Here is a 15141-nt window from a genome sequence, read left to right on the forward strand (position 1 = left end):
ATTGAATGAGGTGAGAGGTCAGGGACAGCACTGCAAACAAAGGGGGGCACAAGGGGCACTGTCATCTCCTTCCCCTTTCCTCCAGGCAGAGCCGCACCCTGCTCTGACCTCAGGACAAAGGCCAGGGCTGGAAGTAAACATTTGAGAATTGCCAGCAGAGAGATAATAGTTGATGGCATGGGATTCAATGAAATCATCCAAAGAAAAGAGGAAGAATACAGCAGAGGCAGGTGAGTCCAGGTGGGGATGGGGAGGAGCTAAGAGTGACTCAGGCCCAGGAATGGAGTTTAAGAACAAAGGTATCAGAGAAAGGCAGATATCATATGATGTCACTTATATGTGGAATCTAATTTAAAAATGCAGCGAAAGAACTTATTTGTAAAACAGAAACAAACTCAGACTTCAGAAGCAATCTTAGGGAGTTCCCATCGTGGCTCAACAGAATCGAATCTGACTAACATCCATGAGGACGCAGGTTCAATCCCTGGCCTTGCTCAGTGGGTTAAGGATCTGGCGTTGCCGTGAGCCATGGTGTAGGTCACAGGCGCAGCTCAGATCCTGCGTTGCTGTGACTGTGGCATAGCTGGTAACTACAGCTCCAATTGGACCCCTAGCCTGGGAACCTCCATGTGTCAAGGGTGTGGCCCTAAAAAAAGATGGAAAAAAAAGAAAGAAAGCAATCTTAGGATCACCATAAGGGGAACCGTTGGGGGGGTGAGGAGAGTTGGGAGGATATGAATAATATTCACACACTGCTGTATGAAATAGGTGATTCACAAGAACCTACTGTATCACAGGGAAATCTACTCAGTAGCTTATAATAACGTATATAGGGGAAAAGAATGGATGTGTGTGTGTGTAACTGATTGACTTTGCTGTGTACTTGAAATACTTGAAACTAACACAACATGGTAATCAAATTTAAAATACAATAAAATGTTATAGCTACAAAAAAAAGAAAAGAAAAGCAGAAGGGCCTCATTCTTAGAGTCAACTGCTGAGAAGTCAAATTGGATGAGTGAGAAAAAGGCAGTTGGGTTTGGTACTGCTGAGAGCAAGCAACCTGCAGGACATCATGGGAGCAGAGGGAAGATTTCAGGGGCCTTCCTTAGCGTTGAGGATGTGGAGGCGAGAGGTAGGTCCATCCCTGAGGAATGAAGCACCCGTAGAGACACAGGCCTTTAAGCTTCAGAAGCTTGGAGACGCACGTGGCAGTGGGGATGGATGACGGGGATTCTGCCCGGGTGGGGATGAAATTCTCAAAGTCGTGGAGAGTGGGGTCTGGCACTCAGGTGGAAGGTCAGCCCAGCTGTGGAAAAGCATGCTTCTTGCAGACAAGCCAGGGAACGAGGGAAAGTGAGCAGGAGAAGGGAAGCAGTGCATGTAGGCCCTGTCTCCTGACTCACTGCCCACCACATGCTGCTGTGTTTCTCTTTGAGCAACAGGGAAGTTGACTGCTAAAGACGGCCTTGCAGATGGGACCCACTGAAGAAAAGGTTATTTGTAGGCCATTCCTGCCCCGTCTCCTTCTCCTGTCTCTTGTCTGAAAAAGCAGTGTGTGCTAGAAGAAATCACTTTTTTAAATTTATTTTTTATTTTTTGTATATATATACATATATATATATATTTGTCTTTTTAGGGCTGAGCCGGTGATATATGGAGGTTCCCAGGCCAGGGGTCGAATCGGAGCTGTAGCCATCAGCCTACACCACAGCTCACGGCAACACTGGATCCTTAACCCACTGAGTGAGGCCAGGGATTGAACCTGCGACCTCGTGGATGCTAGCCGGATTTGTTTCCGCTGAGCCAGGACGGGAACTCCAGAAATCACTCTTAATGTTTTGTTACCATGATAACCGAAAATAGCAAGTTATATGTAAAAATGCAAAAAAAAAAAAAAAAAAAATCTGGCTTGAATGTTTCTTCTGTTTTTGCCTGTGTGTTTGCCTGCTGCACAACTGACCTATTCCAGGTTAGGAGGGTTTAACATCTGTTTTACTTTTAGATTAAAGGTTTTGGACTTTGGGTTTGTTGATGTCTTTGAAAAAATACTTTTCACTTAATCCTGCTCTTTTTTTCAAAAGCTATGATCTTTAAATGCCCTGTATTTCACATGGACATAGTAATAGATTCCATTTACCATCTCTTGTTTTTATCTTTTATCTTTTTAATTTAACTTGAGAGCTAAACGGGCTTCAGGATCTGGTCCAACCCTTTTTTTACTCAGTATCAAACAATGGTTAGTTTGAGGAGTCCACAAACGCTTGGAATTTCTAAGTATGGAACATTTCTAAATAAGGAAAATTACATTTTTTTAAAATAACCAAGAAATTCAGATTCTTCTCATTTTGGAACTTTTTCTACCTGTTCTCGTCAAAAACAACAACACCCTACTGGTGCAATAAAAAGGACTCACTTCAGGGAGTTCCCTTCGTGGCACAGCGGCTAACGAACTCTACTAGGATCCATGAGGACGAGGGTCTGATCCCTGGCCTCGCTCAGTGCGTTGAGGATCCAGCATTGCCATGAGCTGTGGTGTAGGTCGCAGACATGGCTCGGATCCCTCGTTGCTATGGCTGTGGTGTAGGCCGGTGGCTACAGCTCTGATTCAACCCTAGTCTGGGAACTTCCATATGCCCCAAGTGTGGTCCTAAAAAGCAAAAAAAAAAAAAAAAAAAAAAAAAGGAAGCTCTTGAGCATCCTTATCCCAAAAGGCCTCAGCGTTCTCCCCAAATCTTTCATACCTTCAAAGACTTAGCCGCCTCCCCCCGACCCCACCCCTGCCTTCTCAGCTCCCCATTTGTTGTCAGTGTAATAAAGACAGGGAAAAAAACAGCGTGCAAAGTCCTTAATGTAATACTGACAAATCTGAACATTTCACTAGCCCTTTAGTTTGCAAAGCCCCTTTGAAAACAGGAACATGGTAAAGAAAGAAGGCTTGCTGACCCTGTGCAGAAAGGTCCGGCGGGATGGCTTCCTTTGTGTATTTATTTTCACAAATCACTGCCTATTAATGAAAGGAAATTAGAAATGAAATTTTGAAAGAAAAAAAAGTCACCCCGTCTCCCCCCCCGAAGATAACCATTATTACCATTTTAATATGTTGCTTTCAAGTCTCTTCTCCATAGATAGATTTTGTTTTAAGAAATACCAACGTGACCTTGTTTTTTGTAGGCTGCTTTTTATGCAACATTATGAGTTTTTCCCCACATTAGCTCTTGAGGAGACATAATTTTTAATGGCCATGTGTTTCCTTAGAAGATTTGTTTTTAGCACAGAATCTACCATGATGTATAACTGTTTGGGGGAGGGCTGTCTCCAAATCTGAAATACCTGGTGAACTTTTTAAAAATAATCCTTTGTTGTGAAATATAACAATATATCCAGCTAGTTTTAATTTTTTTTAATTAAACTATAGTTGATTTACCCTGTTGGGTCAGTTTCTGCAGGACTGCCAAGTGACCCAGTGAAACATATACATTCTTTTTCTCATATTATCTTTCATCATGTTCTATCACAAGAGATGGGATATAGTTCCCTGTGCTATAGACAGAGCAGGACCTCATTGCTTATACTACTGTAGTTTTCATGGCTTCACTTTCTTGGTTTTCTTTCAATTAAGTGTCTGTAAACAGTAGGTTCATTTTGGTGGGTTTGGGGGGATTTTTTTGCAAATAGTAGTGTAGAGCACATACCCTGTTGTGTCTGCCCCTTTTGCCTAATAGCATGTCTCTAGGATTGACCAATATCGGAGTTCCCATTCTGGCTCAGCAGGTTAAGGACCCGAGGTACTCCCTGTGTGGCTGTGGCTGTGGTGTAGGCCAGCAGCTGCAGCTCCAATTCGACCCCTAGCCTGGGAACCTCCATAGGCAGCAGGTGCAGCCATAAAAAGAAAAAAAAAAAAGATTCATCAGCATTGTCCTCTGATATCCTGTGGCGTAACTTTCCACTTGTTGCCACACATTAGGGTCGTCTCCAGCAGCCCAGAAACAGTCTTGAATGTATTTCCTGGTGTATCCAAGCACTCATCTGTGGTGAATATTCTGGGAATATAACTGCTTGGTCACTGGGTATGTGTGCTTATATCCTCACTGTTACCTTTTTTCAAAATGCTTCTATCCCCCATCAGCAGTGAAGGAAAGTTCTTGTGGTCACATCTTTTGTTTTTTTCTTTAACTCAATGAATTTGATTACCTCTCTAGTTGTGCGGCGATCATCACAACCCAATTTTAGAGCATTTCCATCCCAAACCCCCAGCCCATCCCCCCACACCCCAACCTGTCTCCTTTGGAAATCGTAAATTTTGTAAAGTCTGTGAGCTAGTGTCTGTTCTGCAAAGTTCATTGTGTCCTTTTTCTAGATTTCCTGTGGTCCCATCTTTGTCTGCACTTGGTATTGGCACCTTTTGCATTTTTGTTAGTATCTCACGTTGTGGTTTCCATTTGCAGCTCCCTTTTTATTTTATTTTATTTTATTTTTCCCCCGCTGTACAGCATGGGAATCAAGTTACTCTTACATGTATACATTTTTTTCCCCACCCTTTCTTCTGTTGCAACATGAGTATCTAGACATAGTTCTCAAAGCTATTCAGCAGGATCTCCTTGTAAATCTATTCCAAGTTGTATCTGATAACCCCAAGCTCCGGATCCCTCCTACTCCCTCCCTCTCCCGTCAGGCAGCCACAAGTCTATTCTCCAAGTTCATAATTTTCTTTTCTGTGGAGATGTTCATTTCTGCTGTATATTAGATTCCAGTTATAAGTGATATCGTATGGTATTTGTCTTTCTGACTCATTTCACTCTTAGTATGAGAGTCTCTAGTTCCAACCATGTTGCTGCAAATGGCATTATGTCATTCTTTTTTATGGCTGAGTAGTATTCCATTGTGTATACATACCACATCTTCTAAATCCAATCATCTGTTGATGGACATTTGGGTTGTTTCCATGTCCTGGCTATTGTGAATAGTGCTGCAATGAATATGCGGGTGCATGTGTCTATTTTAAGTAGAGTTTTGTCCAGATATGTGCCCAAGAGTGGGATTGTGGGGTCACATGGAAGTTCTGTGTATAGATTTCTAAGGTATCTCCAAACTGTTCTCCATAGTGGCTGTACCAGTTTACATTCCCACCAAGAGTGCAGGAGGGTTCCCTTTTCTCAACAGCCCCTCCAGCACTTGTTATTTATGGATTTATTAATGACGGCCATTCTGACTGGTGTGAGGTGGTATCTCATGGTATTTTTGATTTGCATTTCTCTTACAATCAGCGATGTGGAGCATTTTTTCATGTGTTTGCTGGCCATCTGTTTATCTTCCTTGGAGAACAGTCTATTCAGGTCTTTTCCTCTTTTTTCCATTGGTTGATTGGCTTTTTGCTGTTGAGTTGTATAAGTTGCTTATATATTCTGGAGATTAAGCCCTTGTCCGTTGCATCATTTGAAACTATTTTCTCCCATTTTGTAAATTGTCTTTTTGTTTTCTTTTGGGTTTCCTTTGCTGTGCAAAAGCTTTTCAGTTTGATTAGGTCCCATTGGTTTATTTTTGCTCTTATTTCTATTGCTTTGGGAGACTGACCTGAGAAAATACTCATGATGTTGATGTCAGAGAGTGTTTTGCCTGTGTTCTCTTCTAGGAGTTTGATGGTGTCCTGTCGTATATTTAAGTCTTTCAGCCATTTTGAGTTTATTTTTGTGCATGGTGTGAGGGTGTGTTCTAGTTTCATTGCTTTGCATGCAGCTGTCCAGGTTTCCCAGCAATGCTTGTGCAGCTCCCTTTTTTTACTAATGAAGCTGAGTAACCCTTCCTCCTTCTCTTCCTTCTTTTCTTCCTTCTCTGCCATTTAAGTTTCTTCTTTTACTAAATGCCCATATATAAAATGCCATTTTTTCCGTATTGGGTCATTTCCCCCCCACTGACATTCTTTAGATATTCTAGATGTGAGCCCATTATTGGTTATGTGTGTAGCAAATATCTTTCCCCACTTGGTGGCTTGCCTTTTTTACTTAATTGATGGTGTGTACTGATGACCAGAAGTTCTTTATATTTAATATAATACAATTTGTTGTATTTTCCTCTATTAATGGCTAGTGGGGTTTTTTTTTATCCCCCGTTTTTGTTTGTTTTTTGTCTTTTTAGGGTCACACCCGTGGCATGTGGAGGTTCCCAGGCTAGGGGTCAAATTGGTGCTGCAGCTGCCAGCCCACACCACCGCTCATAGCAACTCAGGATCTGAGCTGCATCTGTGACCTACACACAGCTCACGGCAAAGCCGTATCCTTAACCCACTGAACGAGGCCAGGATCAAGTCCTCATCCTCATGGATACTAGTCAGGTTCATAACCCGCTGAGCCACAATGGGAAGTCCTCTTTTATTTCTCATTTTTTGTGTTAATCATCTCGTAATCCTCTGTCCTTCAATAACTACATTCAGTTTTCATTTTACTCCTTCTCATGTGTGTGTAAACACTATATATCCTCTTATATATGTTTTTGATTTCTGATGTATCTTTTTATAATTGATGACAAAATCTCCTGTGGCCACTGTGGAAAGAGCCTAGACTTTAGATGTGGGATTTGGAACCATGCTTGTCCCCCAGGTACCCTCTGACGCCCCCACTCCCCACTCCATGCAGTATCCAATGGCCCTCATGCTTTGGGGGGGTCACAGACTACTTTTGATGAAAATTGTGGAAGGAAGAGGAGACCCTTAATCTTATTTGTGATTTCCCCTCTAGGGACTATGAATTCTCAGTTAAAAACTCCAGCTGAAATGGACCTTCTGGTCCATCAGAGAAGGAGCTCAGGGGCTCTTAGAGTGGAGGTGGTCCCTGGGGTAACTTTCCTTCAGTAAAAAGCATCTCCCTGGGGGATGACCTGTGGATGTACCAGACAAGGCTCCTTTCTGATAGCGTCTTTCATTGTGGCTCCTCATTGAGCGGCTCCGTGTTTTAAAATCCCTGACATGGAGTTCCCGTCGTGGCGCAGTGGTTAACGAATCCGACTAGGAACCATGAGGTTGCGGGTTCGGTCCCTGCCCTTGCTCAGTGGGTTAACGATCCGGCGTTGCCGTGAGCTGTGGTGTAGGTTGCAGACGCAGCTCGGATCCCGCGTTGCTGTGGCTCTGGCGTAGGCGGGTGGCTACAGCTCCGATTCAACCCCTAGCCTGGGAACCTCCATATGCCGAGGGAGCGGCCCAAGAAATAGCAACAATAACAACAACAACAACAAAGACAAAAAGACAAAAAAATAAATAAATAAATAAATAAAATAAAATAAAATCCCTGACAAAGGGATTTGGGGTACAGGATGCAGGAGTCCTTAGTTCCTTCCTCAAACCTTCCATCAAAACCTTTTGTTTTTATTTCAGAAATACATTTAAGATGATCAAAGAAACTCTAAAGGGGGAAGAATAGGAAATGAGCTGACTCTGTAAACACAGAAATGAAATTTTTTTTTCCTTTTTTTTTTTTTTTTTTTTTTTTTTGTCTTTTTGTCTTTTCAGAGCTGTGCCCGCAGAATGTGGAAGTTCCCGGGCTTGGGGTCTAATCTGAGCTGTAGCTGCCAGCCTACACCACAGCCACAGCAACTCGGGATCCAAGCTGAGTCTGCAGCCTATACCACAGCTCACAGCAACGCCGGATCCTTGACCCACTGAGCAAGGCCAGGCATCGAACCCACAACCTCATGGTTCCTAGTCGAATTCGCTTCCGCTGTGCCATGATGGGAACTCTGAAAATGAAATTTTTTTTTTTTGTCTTTTGTCTTTTTGTTGTTGTTGTTGTTGTTATTGTTGCTATTTCTTGGGCCGCTCCCGCAGCATATGGAGGTTCCCAGGCTAGGGGTCGAATCGGAGCTGTAGCCACCAGCCTACACCAGAGCCACAGCAACGCGGGATCCGAGCCGCGTCTGCAACCTACACCACAGCTCACGGCAACGCCGGATCGTTAACCCACTGAGCAAGGGCAGGGACCGAACCCGCAACCTCATGGTTCCTAGTCGGATTCGTTAACCACTGCGCCACGACGGGAACTCCTGAAATTTTTGATATATATATCATTAATTCCCAGAAAAAATGTCATGTTCATTATTTTTGCAAAAATTCGTCACTTGGTAATGAGATGGGCCTCTAACACTTTTTTTTTGGCTACACCCATGGCATGCCAAAGTTCCTGGGCCATGGGTCAAACCTGAGCCACAGCAGTAACAGCGCCAGATCCATAACCCACTGAGCCACCAGGGAACTCCATGGGCCTCTATCATTTTTGTGGAGTTCATATCCATTTTCAGTGAAAGTGTGTCTATTAGGTGATGTGGTCTCAAGTTGGTGGGTGTGGGGGCTTTCTCTCTTTCTTTTTCTTCCACATGTTAGCTGATGGCACACGCCCTCTGGCTTCTCCAGGTACGGCGTGAGTCCTGAGAACATCATCCTGTACGGTCAGAGCATCGGGACAGTCCCCACGGTAGACCTGGCCTCCAGGTACGAGTGCGCAGCTGTCATCCTCCATTCGCCGCTCATGTCTGGATTGCGCGTGGCTTTTCCTGACACCAGGAAAACCTACTGCTTTGATGCTTTCCCCAGGTAAGCTCACACCTCCCAGCAAGTGTTAAGGCGTCCAGTGACCTGCTTCAGATCTGATGCTGCCATTAACTGTGGGCCACCAATACGTCTTTCCCGAAAGCCCTGTGCTGGGCTCCTCGGGGGATATGAAGGTGGCTGTGACGTGCACATCAGCCAGAGACTTGGTCCCCTGGGCCTGACTCTTTTGCGTTAAAAAAAAAAAAAAACCTACCAGATGATGTCCTAGGACCTTGCTTGTACCGATATCCAGGACTAATTGGTTCAGCCGGCTGTGCAGGATAAGAAGAAAAGTGCCCACATGTCTTAAAGGAACTCGTAAGTTCGGTATTCGTACCTTCGCTCAGCACCGTTGAGTCTCAAGGGCTAAATGCAGAATCTGTGCTGAGGCAACTAGCAGTGGTCTGGACATTCACATAGAAGCCACAAGGAGCCTCACTTTTGAAATTTCCCCTTTTTAGTCAGACTTTAGGTCAGAGAAAAAGTGATGTGAGCTCCTTGCACGCTGGTAACGGGCTGCAGGGACAGCGTGAGTGAGCGGTTCCCCACCGCCAGCACCCCCACAGTCACTGCGACCCCGCATTCCTCCTCGTGTTGGCCCGTTTGTCCCTGAAGACCTCCCCCCTCCCCTGCAGAGCACCGGCACCCTCCGCTGGAAGCGGATACACCAGAGCCCTCAGCTAGCTCCTCCTGCTGGTGCCCTGGGGGCAGCGGGGTACTGCCAAACCCAGCTCCCACTGTTTTCTGGTTCCCTCATAGAAGGAAGAAAAACAAGCAACTGTACTGCACATGCAGAAGCTTGAATACCTCTCTTTGAAAACTTCTGCTTGTTTTTGGAAATCTAAGCCGAGGAAAGTATTTAATAAAAAAACTGCTTGCCCCGTCAGCTTTGCTCCTGGTGCATTGCCAGAGCAGTCTGAGAGTCTTACAGCAGAACTCACACTGCCGTTTTGCAGAAAAAGCCTCAGCAGAAGTACATACAGTTTTGGGCTTTTGATGGACCCATCAATTGCTGCCATTCTGTTATTGCAGGAGAAAAAAAAAAAAGAATATCATTTGGTTACAGAAACGTCTGCTGTGCAGCCTGTCTCCTTTCACAAGGAGAAACCTTTTAACACCTTGGGCGAACTTCACCTCTGTACAGTTTGTACCAGGAGTCAGTGAAGTTCAGCTTCATGGGAAAGTGGAGGGAGCTGCAGATTTCCAGAGAAGTGGCTGAGAATGCTAAGTAGGGCTCATGTGCCTCTCAAGTGTGGCCTTATTTGTGCTGAATGGGTAATGAGAGGCTGGCCTGTCGAAAGGGAGATATTTAGCATGTTTGTGGGAGCTCTGCTAGGGGTTACCCTGGCAACCAAATGAATAGGTTCCCCTTATACCCCCCTCCTCTTAAATTAGCATGTACCTTAAAAAACAGCTACCACAACTAATTGAAGCTTATTAATTAATGGGAAACCAGCAACTAGTCTTTACTGCGTTTGTCTGATTTGCCAGGCACAGACTACACAGTTCATGCTCCTTATCTCACAAGACCCATTTGACAGATTAGGAAACTGAGGCTCAGAGAGTCAAGCGGTTTGAGTGGCTTGATGAAGGTTGGGAGTGGAGACAGCCCCAGAAAAGGCCATTCTTCCTATTCAATACCATAAAGTGATAATATGATAGGTTTCAAACCATTAACAATCACATTGACTTTTTTCTCTTTTTTTTTTTGTCTTTTTGCCTTTTCTAGGGCCGCTTCCCGCGGCATATGGAGGTTCCCAGGCTAGGGGTCAAATCAGAGCTATAGCCGCTGGCCTTCACCACAGCCATAGCAACACGGGATCCGAGCTGCATCTGCAACCTACACCACAGCTCACGGCAATGCTAGATCCTTAACCCACTGATTGAGGCCAGGGATCAAACCACTGCATCCTCTTGGATACTAGTTGGTTTGTTTCTGCTGCCCCACAATGGGAACTCCCTGTGTCCTTTTCTTTAAAGGAGGGTACTTTCACATTTCCTTTTTAATATAAAAGAAGTCTTGTTCATTATTTGGTTGGCGGTTTATTTTCATTTACCTCCTGTACACTTAAAATCATATGGTGGCATTTAACCTCAGAGACACTCTCCAGGCTGTAGAGATTCATCTCGCAGCACGGAGCTGTCAGTAGATATATTTCTAATTGAATATAAGTGGACTCTTGCCTCCTTAGAAGAAGCCACTTTAAAAATTACGTTTAGGAGGAGTAGATTTCTAAACAAGATTTCTAATCTGAGAAATTGACTTGGCAAATTACACGGCTGATGAGACTTTGCACTATTCCAGCTGATGAGACTTTGCAGTCTTCCGGGATGACTTGAGGTGGTTGGCAACTCTGTGAGTTGTTCATAAGGCTCTGTGCTAAGCTGTTTGCAGATCTTTGCGGAGCGTCACTGAGGTCAGACCTTTGTGCTGACAGCTTCATGCCTGTTCTTTGACAATCTCGCAGAGCTTCAGTTCCCTCCTGGGTTTAACAGAGATGCTCATTCTTCTTTTACTGTGCCTCACTTTAGATGAAATGAGCTTCTGTATGTAAAGTGCAAAGCAACCGGCTGTGGTCCATGTTAAATAAATGTGAGCTCTGACTCTGAACAGCATGGTCCCTCCGAGGAGCACTAGTTTGTATCCTCTTGTAACTTTGGCTGGGCTCCAATATAGAAAGTTCCCTGGGAGGGAGATTCTGGCCAGAGGCCAGACCAGACCAGGGGGTCCCCTCTCTCAAGTGCGACAATGACAGGGACCTCCCTCAGAGAAGTTGCCTCTGCGCCTGCCCCAGCAAGGCTTACAGTCTTCTGCATCCCTCGCGGGAAATGCGTTCTTTGGGAGATCCTCAAATAGGTGCCCTTGGGAGGTAGACTTGATTTGTGTAAATAGAGATCCTGCACGACCACATCTTACCGTTACGGGATGTTCACAGCTGGATAATACAGTTTTTATCTTTCACCATACAAGGGGTTCGTTTTTAGGAAATGAGGTTTGGGAGGATCTTATTAGTCAATTCTGAAGGTGGCTCTCCCAGTAAGGGCGCTGAAAACTTCAGGGCCATGGATTCTGTCATGTGCTCAGTTTTCAAAAGAGACATTCATTCCCCTCTGCTACCTTGTTTATTTTTTTGCAAAAAGAAAATCCTCTCTCCACAACAGGAATATATCAGAGATATTAGTTACTGGGTTGTCAGTCTGATGACGCTGAGGGCTTCTGGTTTTAATAAAATACTTTCACAAAAACACAGTGGCTAAGCTCATTGTGGTATTCTCAGTGGGATCTTGGAACAGAAAGAGGGCCTCAGTGGAAAAACTCGTGAAATCCAAATAAAGTTCTGGAGTTTAGTAATGTTCCAACGTCGGTGTCTTGGTTTTGGCAAATGGGCCGCGGTAACACGGGGTGTTAGTCTTACGCGGCATGGGTTATGGGTGGAGAGAAGCTCTGTATTATCTTTGTGACTTTACTGTAAATCCAGAATTATTACAAAATGAAACAGTTATTTTTTAAAAAGATGAATTACTTAAAAAGGGAGGGGAAAAAAACCTTCAGTGGGCTGAGCTTCCTTGCCTGTGATTGCTGACTCTACATTAAGTTGGGTGTTTTTGTTGTTGTTGTTTTGCTTTTTAGGGCTGCACCTGCAGCATATTGGAGGTTCCCAGGCTAGGGGTCGAATCAGAGCCGCAGCTGCCAGCCTACACCACAGCCACAGCAACGCCAGATCCGAGCCGAGTCTGCGACCTACACCACAACTCACGGCAACACCGGATCTGTAACCCACTGGGTGAAGCCAGGGATCGAACCCGCAACCTTATGGTTCCTAGTCGGATTCGTTTCCACTGCGCCATGACAGGAACTCACTCGTATGTTAAGTTGTTATATTGTGTGCTGTGCGTTATCTGTGAGCCTAACTAAAGAAGGCCTTTCTCCCCCGCCCCTTCCTGTCTTGCAGCATTGACAAGATATCTAAGGTCACCTCGCCCGTGCTGGTCATTCACGGCACAGAAGACGAGGTCATCGATTTCTCCCATGGCCTGGCCATGTACGAGCGCTGTCCCCGGGCCGTGGAGCCCCTCTGGGTCGAAGGGGCCGGGCACAATGACATAGAGCTTTATGCACAATACCTAGAAAGACTAAAACAGTTCATATCTCACGAACTTCCTAATTCCTGAAGACGGCGACTTGATTTTACCTCATTTACTGTGAACACAAGAGTCCTCTCTTTTGCACATGCTTCACCTGGATAGCTGTCATGGCGTGATGACCACGAGGAAGCGCCCGGCTTTTAAGGGCGTCCCACTCAAAGAGCTGAGGAAATCTCAATCTTTCCTATCTAGAGGTTCGACTAACTCCCACACAGTCACGTTAAACCCAACAGTGGAGACATCCAGCTTCATTGCCTCGCAGAATGGGAATGAGAGCTGAGTTGGGGGGGGACCGTTTTCTCGTGCTGTCTAAAGGATGCTTACCTGTTTCTCCACCTTACCTGTCACTTAGGATTCATTTATGCAGGACTCAACCTTCTCTCCACCCGTGTTCTCAGTATTTGACCAGCTCTCCTTCAGCCACTGGATTCATGGGTTCAGTCCATTTGTGAAGCTGTGATAGTGTAACTGGAAAACCATTGTGATGAAATTTTTGTTCACATGCTGATCTGTCCCCCAAACAAATCAATTAAAGGGTAGTTTCCTGGAACTATCGCAAACAGCTTCATCAACTGGAACCATATAAATAAATACAACTGGAATATTCTTAAACAAAAGGAAACTGGGGTTTTTTTAAGTGTAAATTTATTACTAGTCCACAGAGTTTTAATATTTTGATTGTCTGGGTGGTCTAACAAAGAGCCTAGCTGACTTTCCTTCTGTAAAGTCCTCCTTGTAGGCTTTTTTAAAGTACTGTACATATTTGCAATTACATTGTGCATAGATTCTTAATGGGTAGTTTTCTTTTGTCAGGCTACAACAACAAATTGCAAATTCCTTGTTTGTAATGTAAATGATTGAATACATTTTGTTAATATGTTTTTATTCCTATGTTTTGCTATTAAAAGAATTTTATAACATTTCCAAGACAAAAATTACAAGTTTATGCTTTGAAGAATTTATGTAATTAAAATTTCACCAAACTGATCTTTTTCATTTAGGAGTTATTTGGGTTTTGACACTGGAGTTGCGCCAAATAAGCATCAGAAATGTAAGATGCTTAAAACTGCTACACTACTTGTATCGGTTGGGGGTTTGGGTTTCGGGGTTCTTTGATTTTATTAACAAGAATTTTTTTTTTTCCAAATTTAAAAGCCTTAAATGTACTGTACGCCTCAGATTGTTGTACAGTTGGATTGCGGTTGATTGCCAGTTTGTGTACTGTTGCTTGGGTGCAACACAGCGGTCGGTCATGGAATAAAGGATGCATGGATCAGAATGTGTGCTCTCACAGGTCGTTTTTTCCTTCATCTCTTCCTCAAAGAAAACAACTAATGCGAGGAAAACGTTTTTTCTGGCTCTAAGACAAAACCCTTGGGGCTTACAGGTGTCATTACCTTTCTCCAGGTGTATGTTTTTGTTCTGTAAGAGACCATAGATTCCTTTTGGGGAAGTCAAGATAGAAAGCCTGTAGCAGTAACGTACAGAGGGCCTCCAGGCGTTCCCGTCATGGCTCAGTGGTTAACAAACCTGACTAGTAGCCATGAGGACACAGGTTCAATCCCTGGCCTTGCTCAGTGGGTTCAGGATCCGGCGTTGCCGTGAGCTGTGGTGTAGGTCAAAGACACGGTTCAGATCCCGAGCTGCTGTGGCTGTAGTGTAGGCGGGCAGCTGTAGTTCCAGTTCGACCCCTAGGCTGGGAACCTCCATGTGTCTCAGGTGTGGCCCTAAAAAGACAAAAAACAAAGAAAAAAGTACAGAGGGACTCCAGACAGAGAATGCAGTGGATTCTACTGACACGAGTGAAGAAGTCAGTCTCTGTGACCTGGCTGGGAGGGAGAACAGGCCTGTTTCTTGGGAAAACCTGAGCTGAACATGCTCCATAGTCTTTTTTAGTCCTTTCATCACTGACCAGAAGAAGCGAAACTGAGGGATGCTTGTTTTCCACGCTCCCAGAACACCCCTTCTGAACACACGGTAAGAGGAATGGAGGAAGAGGGGGGCTGAGGCATAAAGACTGCAGGGCTGTGTGCGGGCCTGCGTGTTCCAGCACATTGCAGGCTCCTTCCTGGTCTTAGATCAGTACCTAAAATGTGGGGGGGGCCTGGAAGGGTGAGGCCCTGCTTATCTGAGGGGATCACAGGAGAAGCTGCGGAGGGGACCTGGATGGGAAAAAAACACATCCAACAGCCTGCGCTCAGGGCATGAGAGTGGCTAACTTCGGTTTCCAAAGGCTTAGTTTCTTTTTTTTTTAATTTTTTATATTATTAATTTATTGTCTTTTTGCCTTTTCTAAGAAGGGCTGCTCCCGCAGCATATGGAGGTTCCCAGGCTAGAGGTCTGATCAGAGCTACAGCTGCCAGCCTACACCAGAGCCACAGCAACACGGGACCCGAGCTGAGTCTGCGACCTACACCACA

At 44.7% G+C, this 15141-nt stretch overlaps 1 protein-coding gene across 1 annotated transcript in view; it reads left to right on the top strand.

The window, feature by feature from the left end:
- ABHD17C (abhydrolase domain containing 17C) overlaps positions 1-14000 on the top strand; it is a 58626-nt gene extending 44626 nt beyond the window's left edge. The window contains exons 2-3 of the mRNA XM_003128448.4: positions 8399-8578; positions 12529-14000. Of these exons, the coding sequence (XP_003128496.1) occupies positions 8399-8578; positions 12529-12748 (400 nt within the window). The 3' untranslated portion in view covers positions 12749-14000. The remainder of the gene's footprint in view (positions 1-8398; positions 8579-12528) is intronic.

This window comes from Sus scrofa, chromosome 7, assembly GCF_000003025.6.
Source record: "Sus scrofa isolate TJ Tabasco breed Duroc chromosome 7, Sscrofa11.1, whole genome shotgun sequence".
In the NCBI taxonomy this organism is placed as follows: Eukaryota; Metazoa; Chordata; class Mammalia; order Artiodactyla; family Suidae; genus Sus; species Sus scrofa.